Here is a 26779-nt window from a genome sequence, read left to right on the forward strand (position 1 = left end):
AAATATTGTATATACTGTACACAGGCAGTCACAGAACATAACAGAAAGAAACACACCACAGGGCAGGCAGCTACACACACACACAGACACACACACGCATACAGACAGACACAGTTACACAAAAAGGACACACACACCAATCACCACTATCTCTCACAGCTCTCTCTTGTCCATGCTGTTTCCTCCTATCACAGCTCTCTCTTGTCCATGCTGTTTCCTCCTCTCACAGCTCTCTTGTCCATGCTGTTTCCTCCTCTCACAGCTCTCTTGTCCATGCTTTTTCCTCCTCTCACAGCTCTCTCTTGTCCATGCTGTTTCCTCCCCTCACAGCTCTCTCTTGTCCATGCTGTTTCCTCCTCTCACAGCTCTCTCTTGTCCATGCTGTTTCCTCCTCTCACAGCTCTCTCTTGTCCATGCTGTTTCCTCCTCTCACAGCTCTCTCTTGTCCATGCTGTTTCCTCCTCTCACAGCTCTCTTGTCCATGCTTTTTCCTCCTCTCACAGCTCTCTCTTGTCCATGCTGTTTCCTCCCCTCACAGCTCTCTCTTGTCCATGCTGTTTCCTCCTCTCACAGCTCTCTCTTGTCCATGCGGTTTCCTCCTCTCACAGCTCTCTCTTGTCCATGCTGTTTCCTCCTCTCACAGCTCTCTCTTGTCCATGCTGTTTCCTCAGGCTGCTTGGCCTTGCCCCAAGCCAGAACTGGGCAACCTTCTGACACCTCCTCCTGGCTGGCTGCATAACTCAGCAGCACTAGATCAGGATCGAGGAAACTGCCCAATCCCCCTAGCAGCCCTTTGGCTTTGGTCTGGGAGAACAGGGGAATCCTGCAGCAGCCTTTTGATACTCCCACGCAGTAGCGGATTTAAAACTGTGCCGCCCATAGGTGCACCTTTTTGCTGCCTGGGCCTCCTCCTGCTGCAGTGCCACTCTCCCCCTTCTGCTGCAGCTTGGCGTCAAATAATGCCGCAACGTCACGTGATGATGCGTTTCATGACAACGTGACGCCATGTGACAGCGCAGGTCAGTTGATGCCGTGATTCTACAGAAGGAAGAGGGCAGCGCGAAGTAGAAGGTACGAGACCGTTACAGAGTCCCGGCACTCAGGGGGGAAGAGAGCGGAGCCTCTGTATATGGGAAGAGCACATTTGCTGCCCCCCTATCGGGCTTAAAGGAAAATCCGCCACTGCTCCCACGGCACCTCAGGGTACCCCGGATTCCCTGTTGAGAAACACTGCCTTACCCCATATCTTCAAAAGCTTACAATGTAACAACAAGTCATGTTTTCTCCTGGAAAGAGCATATAACGTCCGCTAGTGTTAAAGCTGCAGACCAAGCAATATCCTACAGGTGTGGGGTTTTTTTGTTTTTGTTTTTTTAACATAAATCAGTTCTTTACTATGAGAAAATACTTGAAGCATTTAAGAAAAAGAAAAAAAATAACTCGGAATTACATTTGGTATTAGAATGTAACAAGCATTTTTTGTTTCTATAGCAACCATTTACAAAGTCACATTCCCTTCCGCTTCTGAAACAGGCTCTGACACAGCCCTTTTTGAGCCCTGCCCTCTCTCTAAGGCCCGGGCCATAGAGGGGTGGGGAGAGCGGAGGCGCGCTAACGCTGAGGCTCGCCTGCTTCAGTCAGCGCGATTGCACGGACTTGCAGGCGAGCCAGCGTGCGAAGGGAGCCGGGGGAGGTGGTTGGAGGCGGGGCAGTGACGTCGCTGGGCCAATTGCCCGCGACGCACTGACGTCAATGTCACGGCGCCGTGACGTTGACGCTGCTTAAGGCTGATTGGATGTTTTCAGCCGACAGCGCGCTGAAAAACAGCTTGTCACTCGGCTGAAAACTCCAAAGCCTGAGCACGCCTGCGGACGCTCGCGTGAGCCCCCTCTCAAGGCATCCTCATTGAGGATGCAGGGGCTCAGCGCGGAGCGTCCGCAAGCCTCAGCGCTGCTTGTCCATCTATGGACCCAGCCTAACAGTGCACTAATTGTATCTAGTGACTGCCTGGTCACATGATCTTCCCCACAGAACTTTGCATCTTTGGTCCGCTTCTGCTGCACTGACAGCCATTTAGTGAAACCCCCGAGCCGAATCTTCGCCGATCAATCACAGTACGGATTGATCGGCAACTTAGCTAATTACTTATCATTGTGTGGATTGTATTGATGCACATTGTCACGGGGATCAGTACTTTTAATACCTTTATACCTTCTGGGATCAATTCACTAGGCAGGACAACATTGTTAAAAAAAAATGGGCTTTACTGTATATGGTGAGACCGCAGACATACAAATAATGCACAAAACAAGGGAATACATACCAATTGGAGGTCTGGGGGGAATTTTCTAGCCTCAACTAGTGCAGGGCACCTGCTTTAGGTACTTTAGGCTTACCCTGTCCGCCTCTTGTCCCAGGCTTCTCAGTGCTTCTCTCAGTGCTATCTAGCACAAAGCACTTTTGAATCTCCCGCTCTGCTGTGCCTCCGTCAAATTTTAGCTTGCTCCGCTGGTCGGGCTTGTCCAGTGCTTTTCTTCCGGTGTTTAGCCCTTTCACACAAAAAGAAGACAGGTGTGTGGTGCTCTAAAAATAGCCTACTGGTTTAAAATACACTTGATTGAAGAATCCTGCAAATGTGTACTCCCCAGTGGAGGAACAAGAAATATATCCCAAGGTATTCAGAACAATCACAACTCCATAATAAACCGACTAGTGGACTAGGGTCCCCACAAGCACTGTAGTAAGGGACCTCACAATAAAGTGACCCAACATAATGTATCGGAATGGAGAATGTCCAAGTGATATAAATAACTCACTCTGAGTGGAATGTATCATCCAGATTGTTCAAACTTCATCCACAGTAGGGGATGTGCTTCCGTTTTTTCAATATGCTGACAAGAAAGACAATGGGAAAAAGCAGGCACCAACAATTCAGGAACAAAAAAATGAAAGAATATCCAAAAGAGCGTGTGCCCATTAAAAATAAATTATTTAATGGATTCTTGCAAAAGTAACAGCAACATTACGGGGTACAAAGCCCCCCACCAACGCATTTCGAGCGTAAGCTCTTTTTCAAGGTGACTTAAAAGTACTCACCCAGCCGTTTTTATAGTCCTCAGAAGCGTGCTGTAATTCATCAGCCGTTCACTTCCTGAAACTTTCAAGAACGACGCCGGCGTGATGACGTCAGCACGCGACGTGAGGAATGCAAAAATGCATCCGGTGTCACAACACTTTACTAATTGTAAAATGGGTAGTATTGACACTTTCACCTATACGGGGATAGAGCATGTGCCAAGTCCGGTCAGAGGTGGCAACAGAGCAGAACTCCTAGACAAGCGTGGACTGTATTGGATTTTTACGTTAAAAACAAAGATTCCCTCTGGCCTAAACTCTGACTGGGACTTGGCACCATTTCTACATTAATTTATAAATTAATTAATTTGTGAGTTATGGTTATGAATATGATAGTGTTGAATGCACATACATTTTTTCTTCAAGCCAAAAAGGATAAAATTCTTCTTTGCCCATTTTTTACACATTTTTTACACATTGTCTATATTTGCATTTATGAGTCAAACTGATGTTATTGCTATTGTTATTAGGTTTTATGAATGAACTCATTACTGTTTCATAGGTAATCATCCTTCATTATGGTCTATTATTCTTATAACAATTTTGATTAGTTAATATCATTTAAATGTTATCTAATAGGATAAAATACTTTGATTATTTCATCTTCAACTATTCCTAATATGGACCTTAATGTAGTCACTTCCAAGTTCATCACACTATACTATTTTTTCTTTTTTCAAATGGATAATGACGTTCCTTTTTTATGTGCATTTTTCTGACAACATTAATATACATATTGTATGTATTTACATGCACTTATATTATTACTATCTAGTCTATCCGTTTGTTTGGTATGTCATTTCTTGTTTTTAGTAGGAATATTCATAGTTTATTTTATGATATTTCTTTTTAAACTGCATTGTTTTTTTCTATTTGATTGATTCTCTACTTTAGGAAGACGCACCAGGTACTCCTATTGCTATTTCTAGCATTGTATATGTTTGTTGTTCATGTTGTTAATAAAGTTGACATATTTTGTATGTTTTTTGCATTCCTCACGTCGCGTGCTGACGTCATCACGCCGGCGTCGTTCTTGAAAGTTTCAGGAAGTGAACGGCTGATGAATTACAGCACGCTTCTGAGGACTATAAAAACGGCTGGGTGAGTACTTTTAAGTCACCTTGAAAAAGAGCTTATGCTCGAAACGCGTTGGTGGGGGGCTCTGTACCCCGTAATGTTGCTGTTACTTTTGCAAGAATCCATTAAATAATTTATTTTTAATGGGCACACGCTCTTTTGGATATTCTTTCATTTTTTTGTTCCTGAATTGTTGGTGCCTGCTTTTTCCCATTGTCTTTCTAGCCCTTTCACACAGAAACACTTTTGAAAAGCCCGCCAGCGCGATCACTCCCGGAGATTGTCTCTCTCTCTCTCAGACTTGCATTGCCTCTCTCCATCTCGCTCTCCCTGCACCGGCCGGTCTCCTTACATAGCCAGCAAGCCCTATCTTTAACATGGAGAGGGCTGCCAGCCAATCACAGATGGGGGCTCACCCATCTGCACCAATGGGATGAGGGGAACCGGCTTCAGTGCCCAGGACCGCCACTTTATGACAGAGGGGCTGGGAAGCGGCAGATTTAAAAGCTGCCTATGGGAATCGTGCTGCAGGACTTGGAGTCTGCAACGGCTCCCTCCGGCCAGCCCCAAATCTCCCGGTGGGAAGACTCCATAGAGTCTGGAAGAACAAAGCGTCCCCTCGCGGGTTGCCCCTGTTCTCTGCTCTATTCCTCCTTTGATCCACCATCTCTCTGCTGGCACCTTGACTAATGAAATTACCGGGGCTGCCTTCAGAGATATGAATACAAAAAAACACTTTATAACACAGTACAACATATTGTACAGTGGGAATCAGGCTATCAGAGCTGAGGAATGAAAATTGAGTATTTCCGGGAAATATTGGGACACCGGCACGACTCGGTGTACCCTGCTTGTCGGGTAGAATTACCCTACTACCGGTAACTCCGGTCCACAATACTTTATCCCAATTCTATCCCTTGTTCCACCCTTTACTCCCTCGTCCCAAAATCCCGGGTTTTTCATACTTGGGGTTATTCTACCATGATAGTACACCATCTTTATCCACAGGCGCATAACCGCAGAGCAAGCCTGCTTGTCGGGTACAATTACAGTACTACCGGTAGAATCGAGCAGCAACATGTTATGTCTATGTTAACTCTAGATTCCCCCCGAATATCTACCCTGAAACTCATGTTCCCAAAGTCCTGGTACTGCAGCTCTTAACCCTAAGGGATCCAACCACACACATTGGACCCAATTTAGGAGCTTGCAGAGAGGTGGCTAGAGAAACATGATTTACAGGGGACACAGATGTTATACATTACTGGCCCTAAGGGCTTGCCCACATAGCCCAATACATACGGTTTTAGGGGTAACCAGCCGGGCTTCACCTTTATTATGAAGGCCGGCTACCCCCTACTGTCACACATATATTAAAGGGGGGGGGGGGGGAAATGGCAGCTTGGACTGCTGCTTAAATGAGATGCAAGAGAAGAGTTCCCCCTTTATAGCGCAAAGCCACTAATGTCCATTAAGGATAAAGTAGGGACATAACATTACGTTAGTTATATCATATCTAAACTTGTCGTTACTCCCATCCAGACCATGAAAAATAGCAAAAAAGGAGGCGGGTGGGAGTAACGCCCAGACATACTGAAAGCCCCATTACTGGAAGCTAACGCAATGTTGCGCAACTATTACCTGACATTAAGCCTATGCTAATGAGATGTAGAACGCCATTGTTTTTGCATATAATTAACTTTGTGGATACGCGTTAACATCAGGGGAAATAATGTATAGTCTTGTTTTAGGTAATGTCACACTATAAGCTCTGATTTAATGAAACTATTGTTATCTATCCAGTGAAAAGGGCAAAACAACTGATTCATCAACTTCCCTAGCAATGGCTAATGATAAGAGAATAATTAGATTACACAAAACAACCAAAGACATTGTGCGGTTTAACACGTTTTCAATATATACAGGAGTTTAGAAACAATCCTCGTCGTGGAAGAGATTAGGCAAAGATTGTAAAAACACTTCAAATAATTTGCTTACCAGGGAGGTGTTAAAAGTTACAAAAAATGAATCGAAAATATACTAGTCTGATTTTTTAATTGTCAATCCCCGACATTTACCTTCTGGACATATACAGGTAGCCCTCGTTATCCAACGTTTCACTTTACAACGAATGGCATATCCAACGCTTTACAATGCAACCCATAGGGCCATTTTTCGACGCCGGAATGCATTATCCAGCGCTCACCGACACTGATTAACATGGGACTCACTTTACAACGGTTTCACTATCCAACGCTACTTCCAGAACGGATTCCGTTGGATAACCGAGGATGCCTGTAGCCATGTCAACTCTCACTGATTTTTTGCAAGTCTCTGGTTTGGAGTCAGTCTCACTGATTTTTACCATAATCAGAGTCTCCCTGATTAAATTCAGCACTCACTGATTTTGGATCTTGGAGTGCGACTTTTATGAACATACCACTGCCGGTAATTCCCTTCGGCCCTGAGAGTGAATGCCCCTTGAACCAAAAGTGTATACAAAATAACATCTAGAATAGGGCACCTTCTGTCTCCTCTGCTAAGGCAAGACAACCCAATCTTGTTTAACCCTTTGATTGCCCCATAACGTAGTTACCACGTATTGAGGTCTTGCACACCGAGGGCTCCATGATATCGTAGCTACACCATGGGCGTTTTGCTTGTGCATTGAGGAGGATCGCTGCACATGATCTGAACGGAAGAGGTATGGAAATTTGCGTTATCAGTGGTGTACCGTGGAGCGATCAAATGATCGCGATGGGCTACAGGGGCTTTGGCATGCAGGTGCCGTGTCTCCCGTCCCCGTCCCCCCATTAGCCTCAAAGGGTTAAAGTGATCAAAATGTACTACTGATTTAATGTTAAGAACCACCGGTAAAATATGTTTTCCTGATTAGTCCAACATTCTAAGCTGTAGCCGTGTGTGGTGACATGGTTCTCTTATCACGAAGCGCTATGGATTACTCGCTAGCGAGGAAAACATATATTCCCTCCAGTCATTTGTATTGAGCTGTACAGTATGATTGCTCCTTGTGAAGACAGATAGATGCTGACATGTGAAAGCTGCTGTTAGGGGTGATTTGGGGGAAATGAGGGAGATCACCTCATCTTGCATTGAGATTGGTAGGAGGGAACTTCTATTAGAAGAACCATACACTTAATACAGTATGAAAGTATATCAGTCTCCCAAGTTTATAGGGAGAGTTGACCCATATCTAAATAAACCATAATAATAGCAGGAAGAATAAATAGGACGTATTTCACATAACCCTTTTTTACTGTGTCTATAATTCAAATAATGCAAAACATTTGAAACATCCTAATCATTTTAGATTAAGCCACGGGTCTAAAATCCTACTAATCCTCCCCCTTCCAGGCACCTAGCACCTGTGAAAAGCCAGACACTCTTACCAGACTGCAATACTGTAACATGGCCTGTAATGTCCTAAAGGGGAAACCCTGCAGGGGAATTACAAGTCCGTCCGAGTTAAATATAGCTGCCAGATTCAGTTTCTGCTGCAGTTACTAAAGCTGGGGCCTCTTCCATCCATCTAGTCCCAGCCAGCCTGTCCAATACAGCACAAAATGATGGAAGAAAACTACAGTATAATGAGAGTTAATACTAACCTGTCTACCCCAACTCATTACACCCGTCAGCCCAACAGGACAGATCCCAATGGGGAAATGAATCATGGTGTATTGCTGATAAACAATGCTCTACATCACATATAAAATAGTAGCAAAAGTACTTACAATCCAGTTTTTGAACATTGGGCTGAAGGAGTAGCTTAGTGGTAAGAACATTGCCAGTGAAGTGGGTGAAACCAGTGTTAGCTGTCATAGGGCCAGATCCACAGAACTCTGTTAACTCGTGTGTGTCATAATGTCCTGTTACCTAAAACAGTAAAGGGTGTTATTTTCCCTCAGGTTAACGCATATCCACCAAGCTAATGTAACCCTCCCTGCCCGGCTTCTAGGGAGATTACATCAGTGTACAATATTTGGCTACTCAGCATAGTTACCTTGACAAGGTGCTGTATTCAGGCGGATGGGTGATGAAGTGAAAATAATGGGCACCAGGAACGTTTGTAGTACAACATTAGTCTTTATTCATCTCCCAGGCACTGACGGACACACACACACACACACACACACACACACACAACGTTATACTATTTTCTCATTGTTATTCATGAATACTGTGCTTCCTTCAGGGCCCGCTCTTAACACTCAGAGGGAGGTATATCTGCTTAGTTGCTTTAGTGGTATTGGACCCAGCCACCTTGTTTTTCGCCGTAACTTCTTTTATACCCAATTTAAGATGGGCCCTTGTTGGGAACCTGGCCGGTCCTCTGCAGGTGAAGATTATACTGCCCTGTCTGGGAACTACCACTTCCATACAGGCTGAACCGAATAGTGGTATGGATCTGCCAGTAGAGCCGATCCTCTGACACCCGGTTACCCTCTGTCTGAGGCCCTCTGTGGTGTGTTGCTGTCCCCTCTCTGGGACCTGCTGGATTCCACTAGCAATCTTCTGAGATAATAACTTAAAGGCCACTGTCCCTATCTACAACATAATAAATAAGGGGGGTCTGTTCTGTTCTATTACTTTATGAAAACATACCTATCTACTCTCCCTGAGGCTCCTCTCCTCTTGTCCTCCTGAAACCTGAACCTCTAGAACCTTCCTCCTATCCTAGGTACCCCATTGTGACGTCAGGATCCCTATGGCAACACAGGGTGAGGCCCAGCATACACTAACTTGCTTGTAACCCCTTAGGACTGGGGTTACACTAATTATGTGCAAAAACAACAGCTGTTACATCTCATTAGCATAGGCTTAAAGGTGCTTTCCCGCCTACGTGTTTTTTTGGGGAGGGTGGGGGGTTATTCGGTAGCAACAGTGGGTCTCGGGAGCTAAACCCCATTAATTCCAGCTCCAGATTTAAAAGTCCTGCATCAGGCAGGCCAATAGAGTAGAGAGACACAACTATATTGGCTCCGTGACACGGAACCTTTACTTGCAGAAGATCCCGGGATGAGCCGGGGATCCTCCTTCATGTCTATGTGCCAATTAGGCAGACGTTACCACAATAAATAAATGCCACATTAACTCCTGTCATTGAGTTAAAGGGGAAATCTGATTTATGTAGCTGAAAAAAAATACTCTTTGGGGCCTATATATCAAGTGTCCAAGACCGAAGACTGAGCCACTGATTGAGCCACCTGTGCTGAAGCAGGGATATCCTGAAAACCTACCTGTGGGTGGCCCTTGAGGATTGGAGTTGCCCACCCCCTGGCCTATGTACTAACCTGACATTTCTCCATTTGCACAATCCGTATGAAAAAAAAAATATTTTGGGGGGGCGCACAGAACTGGACAACGCTTGGCGTACTGATGTTCATGGTATGTTCCAAAAATTTTTACCAAAATGTATTACTTGCACAGTATAGCTATGATAAATAATATTACACGAATCACTTATATGTACTATTACTAGTTGTAATTAAAAAATACACATCAGGTAATTCTTTTTTAATTGAAATTGTATCAATCAGGTATTCAACATATTTCAGGGTTGCTGTTTTTTTCCTCTAAGGCTGGGGTGCGCAAACTCTTCTCCCTGCGCCCCCCCCCCCCTGCCTGCTCTCACCCCCTCTCACCCCCTGCTCGCGCCACGCCGCGACATCACGTGACCCCGCAGGTTGCCATGGTGACGCGTCACTGGAAAGTTAAGGTAAATAAAGTTACAGAGGCCTTGCACGATCCCCGGCATCTAATTTAAATACACCCCCCGCCTGAAACTCTCGCGCTAAGGAACACTTATTGCCACTAAGTTGCCACTTTTTTTTGTTTTTAAGTTTTTTTTTTTATATATTTAATTTTCCTTCTCCGGCGGTGGCATTTATCCGGCAGCATCACCCCCTGCATGGTCCCGTCGACATGGCTCCGCGACGGCAAATGGCGTCGAGTTGCCATGACAACCAGACGTCACTTGACGTGACGCCTTGAGGTGTCACATTGTTAGGGCAAAGTGGTCCCGCTGGGCATCCCATTTATGTCACCGTGATGTCACATCATCATGGCAACGCTACACCATTTGACATCGCAGAGCCATTTTGAATGTACGATTCCGGGGGAGATGCCGCCCGAGAAGTCAGTGAAGACTTTTGGGTCGGACCGCCAGGGCGTGCTCATCCCTGGCCGTCCTCCTCTGCCGCCCTGCTTTGCTCCCACCGTTCAAGTCCTCTGACTGCCGCCCTGCGCCGCTCTGCATGTGCTGCTTCATCTTCTCCCACCGTTGCCCCCCAGTTTGTGCACCGTGCCCAGAGATTTGAAAGCTAAACCCGCAGCCCGGAGATTGGTTAGTGTAACCTGTAGTCTCCGGGTCAAACCCAGAGTGGTGGCAACCCTGCTAAGGAAGCAATGAATTTGCTTTGCCTCATTAAATGACTTAAAAAGGGAACAGCTGAATATTTGATTTCCTCTGGGTATCTCAAATAAAATGTTTGCGGTTAATTTAAAAGTTCAATCTTCTAAAAATGTTTTAAGAAGTGTCATTTATCAAAGTCTGTTCAGCTCCGGGGACCCCCTGGTTTCCATGATGGTACAAAATAAGGGGTAACCACTGCTTAAAAAAATGATTGAACCCCAAAGAGTTTGCCACTAGAGGTGACTACCTGCTCAAACCCAGAACCGCTCTAGAATTGGTATGAGAAGAAGACTAGGGTGCAGAGGGATATAACAATATAGACAAAAGACTCCTCCCCTGACTAAGTGTACGCTTAGTACGCGAAACGTGTGTAGGGATTTTTAGTGACGCCGCGTCGGTAGTGGGAGGCGGCCGGCATCCGGAACAACATCGTGACCTGGTTGTATGGCGGTGTGTATGCTACATATAATTTCTATTTAGAGAACACTAAGAATGATCACAATAGCAATATGTGTTGCTCTTTTGTAGCTAAGACCTTGTGCGCTGCCTTATAGCTACTGTATAACTGTGTCCTGCTGTGTTTTATACCTAAGCAGCAGTATTGTGCATAGAAGAATAGGCCAGGGCCTATGGCCATGGTCAAAAAGACCGTGCTGAGCTGCGCTGAGGGGAAACATCATCCCTATCAGCACGGCTTTAGACGGCGCTTCCGCACACTTCCGCAGGAGTGCGGAGGCGTCTGGAATTTCAGCCAACAGCCCAATTTAATTTTTCCCGCTAAGGGAAGCGCAGGGCTGGTCACGTGACCACTAAAGGCCAATGGCAGTCCGTGACGTCGGCGCCGTGACGTGGCACGCTAGCCCCGCCTCCCGCCCGCCTCCCACCCGGCACACGAGCGTGCTCGCTGACGCTCATGCAGGGACACGAAAAATCTCCTGCTTGAGCAGGAGAGCATGAGCGTCGGGACTGCTCAGCGCTCTTGTTGTCACCATGTCCGAGGCCTAAGCCAGCGGTGCACAAACTGGGGGGCCGCAAGATTTGCTAGGGGGGCGCGGTGGTTACAGAGGCCCCTGCGCTCTTCCCCAAGGCATTTAAATGAAATGCCGGGGTTGGCGTGAGGCCTCTGTAACGTCCCTTACCTGCTGCCAGCCGGGTCTTCGGCGACGCGTCACCATAGCAACGTGGTGTCAAAGGACGCTGTGGGGTCATGTGACGTGACGTGTCGCCATGACAACACGGGTCAAATTACACTGCAGGGTCACGTGACGTCACGTGACCCGCGACGTCATTTGACGCCAGGTTCTAACCGAGGGGGCGCGAACACTGGGGCTCCCAGGCAGGGGGGCGCACGCCAAAATCTTTGCGCACCCTGCTCTAAGCTAATGCTGATACATAGGCTTTTCATATTACTTTATAGAGGTCATCCGTCTTATATATAGCACACTACAGCAACTCTATACAGACACTCAAATTGTTTATTCAGCTTAAAGCTGCAGTTCAGTCTATATCCTGCATGTGTGTTTTTTTTAATAAATCAGTTCTGTAGTAAGAAAAAATACTTTTAGCATTTTCGGTTTTTAAAAAAACAACTTTGAAAGACCAATTTTCTTGTATTCTATTTTAACAAGCATTTGCTTAGGCACTGCCCCTTCATGGCCTGTCACAAACCCAGGCACACCCCTTTGTCAGCACTGCCCTCCCTCTCTCTAAACGTGCACTAGCATCTGGTCACATGATCTTCCTCATACAGTAGTACATTCAAGGAAGCTGGAGAAAAGGGATCAGCCATGCATAGCAGCTCGGATAGGCGATTTCAAACTTATTACAGTGTTTATTCCATTCATTGCACGTGTATATAATGTAAAAATTGTAATAATTCCATTTATAGCAAACGTGTATATGTGAATATTATTTAGATGTATATGTATGTTACTGAAATGTGGAGTGAGTGTGTAGGTAAATACACACAATACACTTCCACTGCATATATATATATATATATATATATATATATATATATATATATATATATATATATATATATATATATATATATATATTATATATGTATGTATATGTGAAGTTATGTGAGTAAAAAAGTGACAAAAACCCTCCATAGCAAGGCAAATAGCAAATGGAAATATTACTGTATGCTCATTTGTATGTATATATATATTTATATACACACACACTTCAAATACGGATAGTGATTCACGTAAATGATATATATATTCACTTTCTGGGAGTATAAGAGTGACTGTCCTGTTGTTCCTTTTTTTGTATCCATCATTGAATGGTATGCACCCTCTCTTTACGTTTATTTTATACTAGCTGAGAGACCCGGCGTTGCCCGGGATGTAATGTTCCCGCTCCTCTCTCTCTCCTCACCCCTCCCCCTCTCTCTGTTTGTCCCCCATTCACATCAATCCAGTTCCCCCCCTCCCTCCTTTACAGCTTCATGCAGTGTGTGTGCGTCAGTCATTGTGTGTGCGTCAGTCAGTCAGTGTGTGTGCGCGCGCGTCAGTGAGTCTGACGCAGAAACACAAACACACACACAGACTGACTGACGCACACACACACACAGTCAGTGTGTGCGTGTGTGTGTGCCTCAGTCAGTCAGTGTGTGCGTGCGGCAGTCAGTCAGTCATTCAGTAAGTGTGTGGGTGTGGGGGTGTGCGCGCGCGCGCGTCAGTAAGTGTGTGTGTGTCAGTCAGTGTGTGTGTGTGTGTTTGTTTGTGTCAGTGTGTGTGTGTGTGTGTCAGTGTGTGTGTGTGTCAGTGTGTGTGTATGTGTGCAGCAGTCAGTGTGTGTGTGTGCAGCAGTCAGTGGGTGTGTGTGCAGCAGTCAGTGTGTGTGTGTGTGTGCGCGCGTCAGTCTGTGTATGTGTGCGTGTGGCTGTGAGGGGTTGTGTGCATGCGGCTGTGAGGGGTTGTGTGCGTGCGTCAGTATGTATGTGTGTGTGTCAGTCAGTGCGTCAATCAGTCAGTGTGTGTGTGTGTGTGTGTGCGTGCGTCAGTCAGTCAGTGTGTGTGTGCGTCAGTGTGTGTGCGTGCGTCAGTCAGGGTGTGTGCGTGCGTCAGTCAAAGGGCAGGCGTGGGGGGGGTGAAGGGCAGGGGTAGGGGGGGTGAAGGGCAGGGGTAGGGGTGGGTGAAGGGTAGGGGTGGGTGAAGGTCAGGGTTAGGGGGGGGTGAAGAGCAGGGGTAGTAGGGGGGGTGAAGGGCAGGGGTAGAGGGGGGTGAAGGGCAGGGGTGGTGAAGGGCAGGGGTAGGGTGGGGTGAAAGTGAGGCACAAATTGTTGGCAGGAGTAAAATGTCCCTACACACACACACACACACACACACACACAACGGGAGTGAGAGGTGGTGGAGAGTGGGACTGGCGCAGATCCGAGGCTGCTTGGCCCCCCAGCGGCTGGGGAGTTGGCGGCCGGGGGGGTAAGGGAGCAGGCGGGGGGGGGGAAAGGGAGCAGGCGGGGGGGTAAGGGAGCGGGCGGGGGGGGGGAGGGAGCGGCGAGGGGGTAAGGGAGCTTTGGCGGCTGGGGTAGGAGGGCCGCGCTTACCCCCTTTGTGAGTGTTTGTATGATATAGATATATATGCACACGCACGCATATACATGCGCACGCGCACACATACACGTGCACACGCACACATACATGCACACACGTATACATGCGCACACGCACACGCACACATACATGCGCTCACGCACACGCACACAAACATGCGCACACGCACACATAAACATGCACACACGTACACATAAACATGCACACACGTATACATGCGCACATAAACATGCGCAAACGCACATATATACACACAAACATGCACACACGTATACATGCGTACACGCACATATACATGCGCACACGCACACATATGCACACGCACACAAACATGCGCACACGCACACATAAACATGCGCACACGCAAACATATACACTGTGTGCGCATGTTTATGTGCGTATATATTTATGGTATTGCTTGACCTGAGGAAGAGGAAAACTCTTGAAAGCTTGTCCCATGACACAAATTGTTGGTCCAAATAAAAAAAAGGTATCAATAAATACTGAAGAACATATATATATATTTTTTTATATATACTGTATGTATATATGTATATGTATGTATGGATATATAGCGAAGGTCAGCAGCCGGCAGCGGAGGGAGAGAAGGACGGCATCCTGCAGCGAAGCTCGACAGCGGCAGAGGACAGTAGCCGGCGGCGGAGGGAGAGAAGGACGGCATCCTGCAGCGAAGCTCGGCAGCGGCAGAGGACAGTAGCCGGCGGCGGAGGGAGAGAAGGACGGCATCCTGCAGCGAAGCTCGGCAGCGGCAGAGGACAGCAGCCGGCGGCGGAGAGAGAGAAGGACGGCATCCTGCAGCAAAGCTCGGCAGCGGCAGAGGACAGCAGTGGTGGAGGAAGGGAGAAGAGGACCATGTGAATGGGACAGGAGCGGGACAGGAGGGCGGTAGGGAGGAGTTACGCTGTAGCAGCGGCAGACACTGGAAGTCAGAGAATACTTCTGTCAGACCGCTTGTGTGTGTGTGTGTGTGTACACACACACACACACACAAGCGGTCTGACAGAAGTATTCTGACTTCCAGTGTACACACACACACACACACACCTCTATCTAGACAAATCACCCAAAAATCTACTCGCCCCAGTCCCACCTTTTAAAAAAAGAAATGGAATAAAATTCCTAGTAAGAACTAATAACATTTGTTTTTGACATAACCGTTTATTTATTGTATTACATTTATACTTTACTTCAACTTGTCCTTGTTACTGTACATAGTTCCTTACTAATCTAATAAAAAAAGCCAGATATAAATGAGTGAGGGAGAGGGTGGGCGGGAGAGAGTGGGTGGGTGGGTGGGCGGGAGAGAGTGGGTGGGTGAGTGGGTGGGTGAGTGGGTGGGAGAGGGTGAGTGGGCGGGAGAGGGTGAGTGGGAGGGTGAGTGGGTGGGTGGGTGGGCGGGAGAGGGTGAGTGGGAGGGTGAGTGGGTGGGTGGGTGGGCGGGAGAGGGTGAGTGGGTGGGTGGGTGGGAGAGGGTGGGTGGGTGGGTGGGAGAGGGGGAGTGGGTGGGTGGGGGGGAGAGGGTGAGTGGGTGGGTGGGTGGGAGAGGGTGAGTGGGTGGGTGGGTGGGAGAGGGTGAGTGGGTGGGTGGGTGGGGGGGAGAGGGTGAGTGGGTGGGGGGGAGAGGGTGAGTGGGTGGGTGGGTGGGTGGGCGGGGGAGTGGGTGGGCGGGAGAGGGGGAGTGGGTGGGTGGGCGGGGGAGTGGGTGGGTGGGTGGGAGAGGGAGTGGGTGGGTGGGTGACTGAGTACTTGTGGTGGGTGGGTGTACTTAGTACACACTAATATATACACACACACACACACATATATATATACACACACACACACACACACACACATATATATATACACACACACACACACACACACATATATATATACACACACACACACACACACACATATATATATACACACACACACACACACACACACACACACATATATACACACACACACATATATACACACACACACACACAAACATATATATATACACACACACACACATATATACACACACACATATATACACACACACACACACACACATATATACACACACACACACACACACATATATATATACACACACACACACACACACACACACACATATATACACACACACACACACACACATATATATATATATACACACACACACACACATATACACACACACACAATCACCACCTTGCTGCCACCACTGCTCCGGGACACAACCCCCCTGCATCTCCCGCGCGGCAGGGAGGCAGGCTCAGGGACCGGAGCAGAAGGGGACACATCTCCCGCTCCCCCCTCCCTTCCCCACCCCCCACAAGGCAGCGCAACCCCCCTGCATCTCCCGTGCGGGCAGGGAGGCAGACACAGGGACCGGAGCAGAAGGGGACACATCTCCCGCTCCCCCCCCCCCCCCCCCCCCACAAGGCAGCGCAACCCCCCTGCATCTCCCGTGCGGGCAGGGAGGCAGACACAGGGACCGGAGCAGAAGGGGACACATCTCCCGCTCCCCCCCCCCCCCCACAGGGGCAGCGCAACCCCCCTGCATCTCCCGCGCGCGCGGGCAGGGAGGCAGACACAGGGACCGGAGCAGAAGGGGACACATCTCCCGCTCCCCCTCCCTTCCCCACCCCCCCACAAGGCAGCGCAACCCCCCTGCATCTCCCGCGCGCGCGGGCAGGGAGGCAGACACAGGGACCGGAGCAGAAGGGGACACATCTCCCGCTCCCCCCTCCCTTCCCCACCCCCCACAGGGGCAGCGCAACCCCCCTGCATCTCCCGTGCGGGACCGGAGCAGAAGGGAGACACATCTCCCGCTCCCCCCTCCCTTCCCCACCCCCCCACGGGGGGCAGCGCAACCCCCCCTGCATCTCCCGCGCGCGCGGCAGGGAGGCAGGCACAGGGACCGGAGCAGAAGGGAGACACATCTCCCGCTCCCCCCTCCCCACTGGCGGCACAAGCCCCCTCCATCTCGCGCAGGCTGACAGCCACAGGGATCGGGCAGAAGGGGGCACCACACAGCGGCATATCGGGAGCGAGCACACGTCACTGGGAGACTCATGAATATTCATGAGTCTTCCACTGACTGCCGGAGGCAAATTATAAACAAATGCCAGCTTTTAATATGTCACAAAAATTTCGCCGATTAATACATGGAGAACGGATTGACTGACAGCTATACAGTTCTTTAGGTAAATAGAGATTGCCCACATGAAGCTATTAAAGTAAAAAAATAATTTAAAAAAAAAAAAAAAAAAAAGACTGAACTGCAGCTTTAACAACTTAGGTGGTCTATGTATGTGATACTTGGAAACACTTTTATAATAGTCCCCATACGATCACTATTATATACCTTAAAAGAAAAATACTTTGTTTGGATACAGCTGTGTTTCCTCTTTTCCATACCATAATAGACCCCTTGTATACGCATTAGACCTAAATACCAAGGTCTTAACATAAGACGACCATATCTCAAGTTCTAAGCAGTACTTTATTAGCTGGTTCTTTTCCGGGTACATAGTGTTACTACCACAATCTATTTAGATACAATACTTACCTTACTGGTTGGTAGTAGCCAGCGGCCTCACCAATGGGGATTTCTAACCATCACTGTAAATAAATTATCACTTGTGTGGATGTCTTTATAATAAAACTTAACTATTTTCTCAACTTATACAGTGGGAGATTCAGCATTTTCCATATGTCTAATTCGGTGTTAGTGGTACATGTGAGGTATATATTGATACTCCACATTTAAGGAATATTGCGATTCTGTGATTATTGAATCACCCTATTATATTCACCATATGTACTTTGAGTGCAATTTGCAGGGACATTTTGTAAGTTCTCTGTCTTACATACAAGTGTTTTTGTCTAAACCCCAAAGGGGCCAGCAACACATTAGCCCAAGTGATAATGCATACAATTAACACAGGCTATTGTCCAATGACAATGAATATGTCCCTTTCAGTCCAGAGCATACAGGGAAACAGAAGTGACGTGTGGCCTGACACATTGCTACAGAAGTCCAGATTGCACTGACAGGGTTACATATAGCCTGTCCTGTGTTCACTTGTAGTGGCAGAGCTGCATGCTCTGACTGCCTCCCTCGGTACTGACTTTCTGTTCATATGTCCTTGATGAAAACAGAAGGGTAGATCCACATGTAGCTGGAAGAGGCACCAGTCCTACCAGCTTTGATTAAAGGGGCAGCACCACCTAGAACAGGGGTGGCAAACTCCAGTCTTTAAGGGCCACCAACAGGTCAGGTTTTAAGGATATCCCTGCTTCAGCACAGGTGGCTCAATCAGTGGCTCAGTCAATCACCCTGATGAATGGTTTTACTTAGTTGCCTCCTGTACAATTTCCTCATGTTGGTGCATTTTGAATAAATGCTAATAATCAGTGGTTGACAAATCACCAAAAATCTACTCGCCACACAAAAAAATCTACTCGCCACCTAGTACCAAACGTGTGCTGCTTGGGACAATATTTACTCGCCCGGGGGTTAAATCCACTCGCCCGGGGCGAGCAAATGTATAGGTTTGTCGAACACTGCTAATAATAATGACTTAACAATGAAAATATTTATCTCGAGATGTGAGGTGTGACACAGTCTCATCACCAAAAGATAAAGGTTGTAACAGCCCCCCCCCCCCCCATATCATAATTACTGCAAACACATTGAACATTGTATCATACTAGTTAAAAATGTCTATACATGTCCGATTTATATTTTTTTTTTTAACTCGTTATATCTGGGTAACCGAGTGCTCCCTTGAGGGTTGGGGACTGGGGATCAGCTGTAAAGAACCCCCGAGTTCAGGTAGTAAAAAAAAAAAAATACTATCTCCAATAGCAATGACAGTATGGGCCGCTGCTTTAGGTGACCAGTTCTGAAGAACAGGCTCTTGACACTTTTGCTGCCAGTGAGGACTACAACAAATTGACCCCACTGACAGTAAAAGGCTAATGCCCCAGCTGGACGAATGGAAGCCGTAGCCAAAGGCCTTTAACCCAGCTGAGTAATAGCCCAGATAGTCTGGGATTGTTACTATTGTAGGTGAAATTCGTTTTTCTTTTAATGTTTTAGCTCTTACTAATTTGCGTTTGTGAATCCCTAGGCCATTAATGCCCAGAACTCGGAAGCTCCGGTTGTGAATGTCGTAAAGTTTATCTTTAATAAGTTCTCATTGGTTTGTCTCGTGACCCTGCTTATATCTCTCAAAGTGAAATCATATTGCAGTTTTCTAGTTTTGTACAAAGAAACCCTGGGCAGGGCCATGCTAGTTTTGTTACTAAGTGACCCTTGCCGTTCAGGGGACAGACATGCAAGCATTGTCACGTTTTTTTGGAAATAAAACTGGTTGTCGATATCACGCTGGGAAGTCAATGAATGACGGAGATGTCGCTTTGACATGCAACATATTCACCAAGGACATGTTTAAAGCAGCAATACCCCTATCTAAATGTATGTCATTCTTTTTTCTAACAGAATCAGAACTAGGGAACTCCTAAAGCTCAACTCCGGGGTTTTTTTTTTTTTTTTTTTTGCTCCAACCACCCTCTAACTGAGGGGCGGGAGCTTTTCGGGGGGGGGGGGGTATCACGGTGGTTACAGAGGCACCATGCTCTTCCCCAAGGCATTTAAATTTAATGCCGGGAAGCGCATGCAAGGCCTCTGTAACTTCCCTTACCTGGTCTCCAACGGCTACCAGCAACGCAATGCCATGGTAACGCAGCATAAAATGCTGCTGCGGGGTCACATGACGTCAGAAGACGCCGAACGCAGGAAAGGGGGGGGGGGGGGCGAGTAGGGGAGGAGCTAGCAGGGGGGGAGAACAGGCAGGGGGCGCAGACTGAAAAGTTTGCGCACCCCTGCTCTAACTCCTGAGATATGTATCTCTTCTTTGTCTGTGTTTTTGGTCCCTTTTGGGAAATCAATATGGCTGCCCTCCAAGCCTCAATTCCATGAGCTATGGCACTCTAGTGCCGTAATCCCTCCGGAACTCAAAGGGTCCTTTCTATTCTTCTTGGACAGATTTTACCAGCACAGATGGTATTTTTGCCATGAACTTGGCTGCCAGTAAGTTCAGTGATAATTACTGGGGGAAAAAGCATGCTGCAATCCTGTGGTTAGACTGAGCTGTGGTTGACAGGAAGCCCGCACTGCTCCTAGCGTTGTGTGCTCATCCTTTTCTTACCACCAGATAAACTATGACCATCAGACAATAAACAAGGTTGTCGTCATTACCTGGAGTACAGGGAAAGTGAAGGCCGTCTTCACCGTCCTACTACTTCCTTTCTGATCTTGCACATAGTGACAACGGTGTAGAACAATTGTATACAGGACATAAGAGTATATAAACCACATTTATTAAGTGGTGCTAAAGCCATCAGACACTTTCTAACGCTGGAAGACACTGACTATACAATAGATTGTAAGCTCTTCGGGGCAGGGACTCCTTTTCCTAAATGTTACATTTATGTCTGCAGCACTTCTTCCCATTATGTGATATTTGTATTATGTGTTATCTATATGATTATGTCACGTGTGTTACTGCTGCGAAGCGCTATGTAGATTAATGGGGCTATATAAATAAAGACAGACAGTCTATTCACTTGAATAGATTGTAAGGCTCCATTGCTGGAAGGTTTATTATTGCAGAGCACCGCTTAGTAAATATGGATCTATGAACCAGCGGGTTAACCTTTTCTGTGTCAGAAGGCCCTGCAAAGCACCGCATTCCACCTCTCCGGCTATAAACCGTTTAAACACTCTACCTCCTTTCTGTTTGCTGTGCTGTCAGAGTCGCACAGCGCTATTAGAGTAAGATTATGTGCAGGTGTTTATGTCTTGGTATATAAATAGCAGCTTAAAATGCAGAGTTGATCCAACAGTTGATTAAATGGCAGGGAGGGGTGCTGTTTACTGGATACAGAGAGAGATGACAGCGCAGACAGGGGAGTCATTAACACATCACAGCTTTTGTAGGTGAAAAGGTTAAACTGTCTTCCAGTAATCACTACTTTTCGTTTGTACAGATTGTGTGTGTACTGGATCTTTCCACTGAGTGTTTACACACACATATATACACATTATATACATATGTAGCGGGGTACCCCCTGGATACTATTCTACCCAATGGGCTGGCAGTAAACCCTGGTATTAACAGGCTTGCCAGTAATTGCTATGGGGTTTTCCTTTGGTACTGCACTTGAGTGACAGCAAGGGGTGGTACATCCTGTTGTAGCTGGGACAACGGGGTGCCCGCCTCCTGGCTGTACTTAAGGGCAGGGCTGCCCTAAAATTGGAGGTTGTTCCTTCCACCTGAGGAAGGCAGGTCACATGACTGGGAGCCTGAGATTGGGGTCTACCCATGTGCTCTTCCCTGCGGGGAGGAGTGAGTGTGAACCAATACCTCTGCCTCCGCTAGGGAAGTGGGGAAGAGCTAGGATGGCTGCGGGTGCCCTTGGCCTGTACTGGCGGTCCAGGGACGATCATCCAGTGATAACTGAGCCAAGAGACCGTATCCGCCAGAAGACTGCTGAGTACCTGTTGTGTTACTGCAGACCGTAATAACAAACCGTTCCTGTTTGCAATATACCTCCGGCCTGGTGTGTGATCTAACTGGGGGGAGAGGTAACCAGTTCTACCGTGGGAGATCATCTCCATTTCCCTGGAGCCTACGGCAGGTGGAGGCGCTGCACTGCTAAGTATCATGTGGGGTATTAAGCCTAGAAGCCTGTTCCTGTGTCACCAAGTCATTGCGGACGACTCGTCCCTCCTGTTGCCAGCAGGTATATGCACCACACACCCTGTAATGGCCCCTATCTGTGATTGGGGGGGGGGGGGGGGGACACCGTTACACATATATACATATATAGAGAGGGGTGTTCCTCACAGCAGCAAGGCAGCAAGAACGAGACAGCACACAGATGTATACCAGGAAAAACTGTATTAAAGGTAAGGGGCACATACACCAACGTTTCGGTCCTCACAGGGTGATCTTTCTCAAGAAAGTGCATATATATGTACATATACATACACATATTATACATACACACATATACACATATACATATATATACAGTCAGGGCCGCCAACAGAAATCATGGGGCCCGGGACAAATGAAAGGAGCAGCCCCCCCCCCCCCCCCAGAACCCATAGCGCACTCCCCCTCCCCCCCCCCCCCCGAACTCATAGCGCACCTACCACGAAAAAATATCTTTTAGTGCGTAATGACAGTTGAATGACAGTGGGTTGAATGACAGTTGAATGACAGTTGGGTGGGTGAGTGGGTTAGTTTGAATGACAGTGGGTGGGTGGATGAATGACAGTGGGTGGGTGTGAGGGTGGCTGAATGACAGTGGGTGGGTGGGTGTGAGGGTGGGTGAATGACAGTGGGTGTGAGGGTGGGTGAATGACAGTGGGTGGGTGAGTGAATGACAGTGGATGGGTGTGAGGGTAGGTGAGTGAATTGCAGTGGGTGGGTGAATGACAGTGGGTTTGGGTGCGGGTGGGTGAATGACAGTGGGTTTGGGTGGGTGGGTGGGTGAATGACAGTGGGTTTTGGTGGGGGGGTGAATGACAGTGGGTTTGTGTGGGTGGGTGAATGACAGTGGGTTTGGGTGGTTGTATGACAGTGGGTGGGTGAATGACAGTGGGTTTGGGTGGTTGAATGACAGTGGGTGGGTGAATGACAGTGGGTGGGTGTGAGGGTGGGTGAATGACAGTGGGTGGGTGTGAGGGTGGTTGAATGACAATGGGTGGGTGTGAGGGTGGGTGAATGACAGTGGGTGGGTGTGAGGGTGGGTGAATGAGAGTGGGTGGGTGTGAGGGTGGATGAATGACAGTGGGTGGGTGTGAGGGTGGGTGAATGACAGTGGGTGGGTGGGGAATTACAGTGGGTGGGTGGGGAATGACAGTGACTGGGTGGGTGAATGACAATGGGTGGGTGTGAGGGTGGGTGGATGGGGAATGACAGTGACTGGGTGGGTGAATGACAATGGGTGGGTGTGAGGGTGGGTGGGTGTGAGGGTGGGTGGGTGGGGAATGACAGTGACTGGGTGGGTGAATGACAATGGGTGGGTGTGAGGGTGGATGAATGACAGTGACTGGGTGGGTGAATGACAGTGACTGGGTGGGTGAATGACAATGGGTGGGTGTGAGGGTGGGTGAATGACAATGGGTGGGTGTGAGGGTGGGTGAATGACAGTGACTGGGTGGGTGAATGACAGTGACTGGGTGGGTGAATGACAGTGACTGGGTGGGTGAATGACAGTGACTGTGTGGGCGGGAGACAGTAAATTGGTGGGTGGGAGACAGTGACTGGGTGGGTGACAGTGCTTGGGTGGGTGACAGTGACTAGGTGGGGGACAGTGACTGGGTGGGGGACAGTGACTGGGTGGGGGACAGTGACTGGGTGGGTGACAGTGACTGGGTGGGTGACAGTGACTGGGTGGGTGACAGTGACTGGGTGGGGGACAGTGACTGGGTGGGTGACAGTGACTGGGTGGGTGACGGTGACTGGGTGGGTGACGGTGACAGTGGGTGACGGTGACTGGGTGGGATGACTTACCTTGACCGGGTAGGTGCAGCTTGACGCCGGACGCTTCCCCCTCCTGCCCCTGATATCCCCGCGGCAGCTGCCCGGGACGGGAGGTGAGCTTGGGGGAGGGGGCACGAGAGGTGGACTCGGGGGCGGGGGGCACAGGAGGTGGGCTCGGGGGGTGCGCGGGCCGCAGGAGGAGCTTGCCGGTACTTCCCCCGCTAGGGAGGTGGGGAAGAGCTAGGATGGCTGCGGGTGCCCTTGGCCTGTAGTGGCTGTCTAGGGACCATCATCCAGTGATAACTGAGCCAAGAGACCGTATCCGCCAGAAGACTGCTGAGTACCTGTTGTGTTACTGCAGACCGTAATAACAAACCGTTCCTGTTTGCAATATACCTCCGGCCTGGTGTGTGATCTAACTGGGGGGAGAGGTAACCAGTTCTACCGTGGGAGATCATCTCCATTTCCCTGGAGCCTACGGCAGGTGGAGGCGCTGCACTGCTAAGTATCATGTGGGGTATTAAGCCTAGAAGCCTGTTCCTGTGTCCCAAAGTCATTGCGGACGACTCGTCCCTCCTGTTGCCAGCAGGTATATGCACCACACACCCTGTAATGGCCCCTATCTGTGATTGGGGGGGGGGGGGGAACACCGTTACACATATATACATATATAGAGGGGTGTTCCTCACAGCAGCAAGGCAGCAAGAACGAGACAGCACACAGATGTATACCAGGAAAAACTGTATTAAAGGTAAGGGGCACATACACCAACGTTTCGGTCCTCACAGGGGGATATTTCTCAAGAAAGTGTGTGTGTGTGTATATATATATATATATATATATATATATATATAATATATATATATATATATATATACACATATATACATATATACATATTATACATTATACATACACACATATACATATATATACAGTCAGGGCCGCCAACAGAAATCATGGGGCCCGGGACAAATGAAAGGAGCAGCTCCCCCCCCCCCCCCGAACCCATAGCGCACCTATCACGAAAAAATATTTTTTAGTGCATAATGACAGTGGGTGGGGGGTGGGTGAATGACATTGGGTGGGTGAATGACAGTTTGAATGACAGTGGGTGGGTGGGTGGGAGACAGTGACTGGGTGGGCGGGAGACAGTGACTGGGTGGGCGGGAAAACAGAGACTGGGTGGGAGACAGTGACTAGGTGGGGGACAGTGACTGGGTGGGAGACAGTGACTGGGTGGGTGAATGACAGTGACTGGGTGGGCGGGAGACAGTGACTGGGTGGGTGAATGACAGTGACTGGGTGGGCGGGAGACAGTGACTGGGTGGGCGGGAGACAGTGACTGGGTGGGCGGGAGACAGTGACTAGGTGGGGGACAGTGACTGGGTGGGAGACAGTGACTAGGTGGGGGACAGTGACTGGGTGGGAGACAGTGACTAGGTGGGGGACAGTGACTGGGTGGGCGAGAGACAGTGACTGGGTGGGCGGGAGACAGTGACTGGGTGGGCGGGAGACAGTGACTGGGTGGGAGACAGTGACAGGGTGGGTGACAGTGACTAGGTGGGGGACAGTGACTAGGTGGGTGACAGTGACTGGGTGGGAGACAGTGACTGGGTGGGAGACAGTGACTAGGTGGGGGACAGTGACTAGGTGGGGGACGGTGACTGGGTGGATGACGGTGACTGGGTGGATGACGGTGACTGGGTGGATGACGGTGACTGGGTGGGTGACGGTGACTGGGTGGGTGACGGTGACTGGGTGGGTGACGGTGACAGTGGCTGACGGTGACAGTGGCTGACGGTGACAGTGGCTGGGTGGGATGACTTACCTTGACTGGGTAGGTGCAGCTTGACGCCGGACTCTTCCCCCTTCTGCCCCCGATATCCCCGCGGCAGCTGCCCGGGACGGGAGGTGGGCTTAGGGGAGGGGGCACAGGAGGTGGACTAGGGGGGGCGGAGGGCACGGGAGGTGGGCTCGGGAGGTGCGCGGGCCGCAGGATGAGCTTGCCGGTACTTCCCCATCCGTCCCACGTTGGGAGCGCGGGGGTGGGGGGAGCGGGCCCTGCTTGTCCTGCGCATGCGTGTTGGGAGCGGGGGGAGGGGAGCGGGCCCTGCTTGCCCTGTGCATGCGCGTTGGGGGGGAGCGGGCCCAGCTTGCCCTGCGCATGCGCGCTGGGACCGCGGGCAATCGCCGCCATTTTTTTAAAACTTTTTAAAAAATGTATTTAATTAACTGGCGCCCGGCCGCGCATCTTGCGCTATGTCCCGCCCACCTCCTTAATTGCATTTTCAAGTTCTCCGATTTGTTGTGATGGAGGTCTTCTGGACTTGTGGTAACAATAGCAATGTCATCTGCAGGATGCAGGTGACCAGTATTGACCATTGATTTTGAATCCTTTTTGTCCCAGTGTTGCTGTGAAGAGCTTCGTGGCCTGGGATTTGCCTGTCGCACACCCTTTCTAATCTTACCTTGATGTATATTCACGTACTCTTATGGTTGATGTGGCATTCTCATAAATGTTCCTTATAATATTAATGCATGCTTCTTTTACATTTTTACTTCTTAAAGCATTTAAAGTGACTAATGTGTAGACAGAATCAAATGCTTTTTTCATAACCTCTGAGTCTTAAACTGAGTAGCAAATTGAATTCATTACAATTCTCGTCACTTCTCCTGCTTGTTCGGTAGACTGGGCAAAGTCCACTGTCTATTGCAGTCCATTAATGAGTATTGTCATATCAAACTTTATTTTGTAAGTGATTAGAAGTAGACTGGTTGGTCTTCTTTATCTCCTTTCCTATAGATGAGGATAACTATGGCATTAGCAATGGGGTGGATCCGCTCTCTTGCTTCCAAGTAGTGTGTGGTAAAGTAGTAACAATGAATCCTCCTTGCAGCTGCTGTGTATAGGAGCCCTCCCAGCTCCTACAGACTCCACCAAAGAAAACCTCTGCGGATATAGCAAGAAAGAAAAAAAACCACAGAGCGCACCA

The 26779-nt window shown here is 48.6% G+C and overlaps 1 protein-coding gene across 5 annotated transcripts in view; it reads left to right on the top strand.

Annotated features, from left to right (window-relative positions):
* The window catches only part of FAM78B (family with sequence similarity 78 member B), an 81855-nt gene that overhangs the window by 28030 nt on the left and 27046 nt on the right, over positions 1 to 26779 (top strand). Inside the window, exon 1 of one of the 5 annotated variants that reach the window (XM_075616790.1) lies at positions 4178 to 4236. The exons of the other annotated variants lie outside the window; for them this stretch is intronic. Coding sequence (XP_075472905.1) covers positions 4196 to 4236 — 41 coding nt within the window. The 5' untranslated portion in view covers positions 4178 to 4195. Of the gene's footprint in view, positions 1 to 4177; positions 4237 to 26779 lie in introns of those variants that run through there. 5 annotated transcript variants of the gene reach the window in all.

Source organism: Ascaphus truei, chromosome 10, assembly GCF_040206685.1.
Source record: "Ascaphus truei isolate aAscTru1 chromosome 10, aAscTru1.hap1, whole genome shotgun sequence".
NCBI classification, from domain to species: domain Eukaryota; kingdom Metazoa; phylum Chordata; class Amphibia; order Anura; family Ascaphidae; genus Ascaphus; species Ascaphus truei.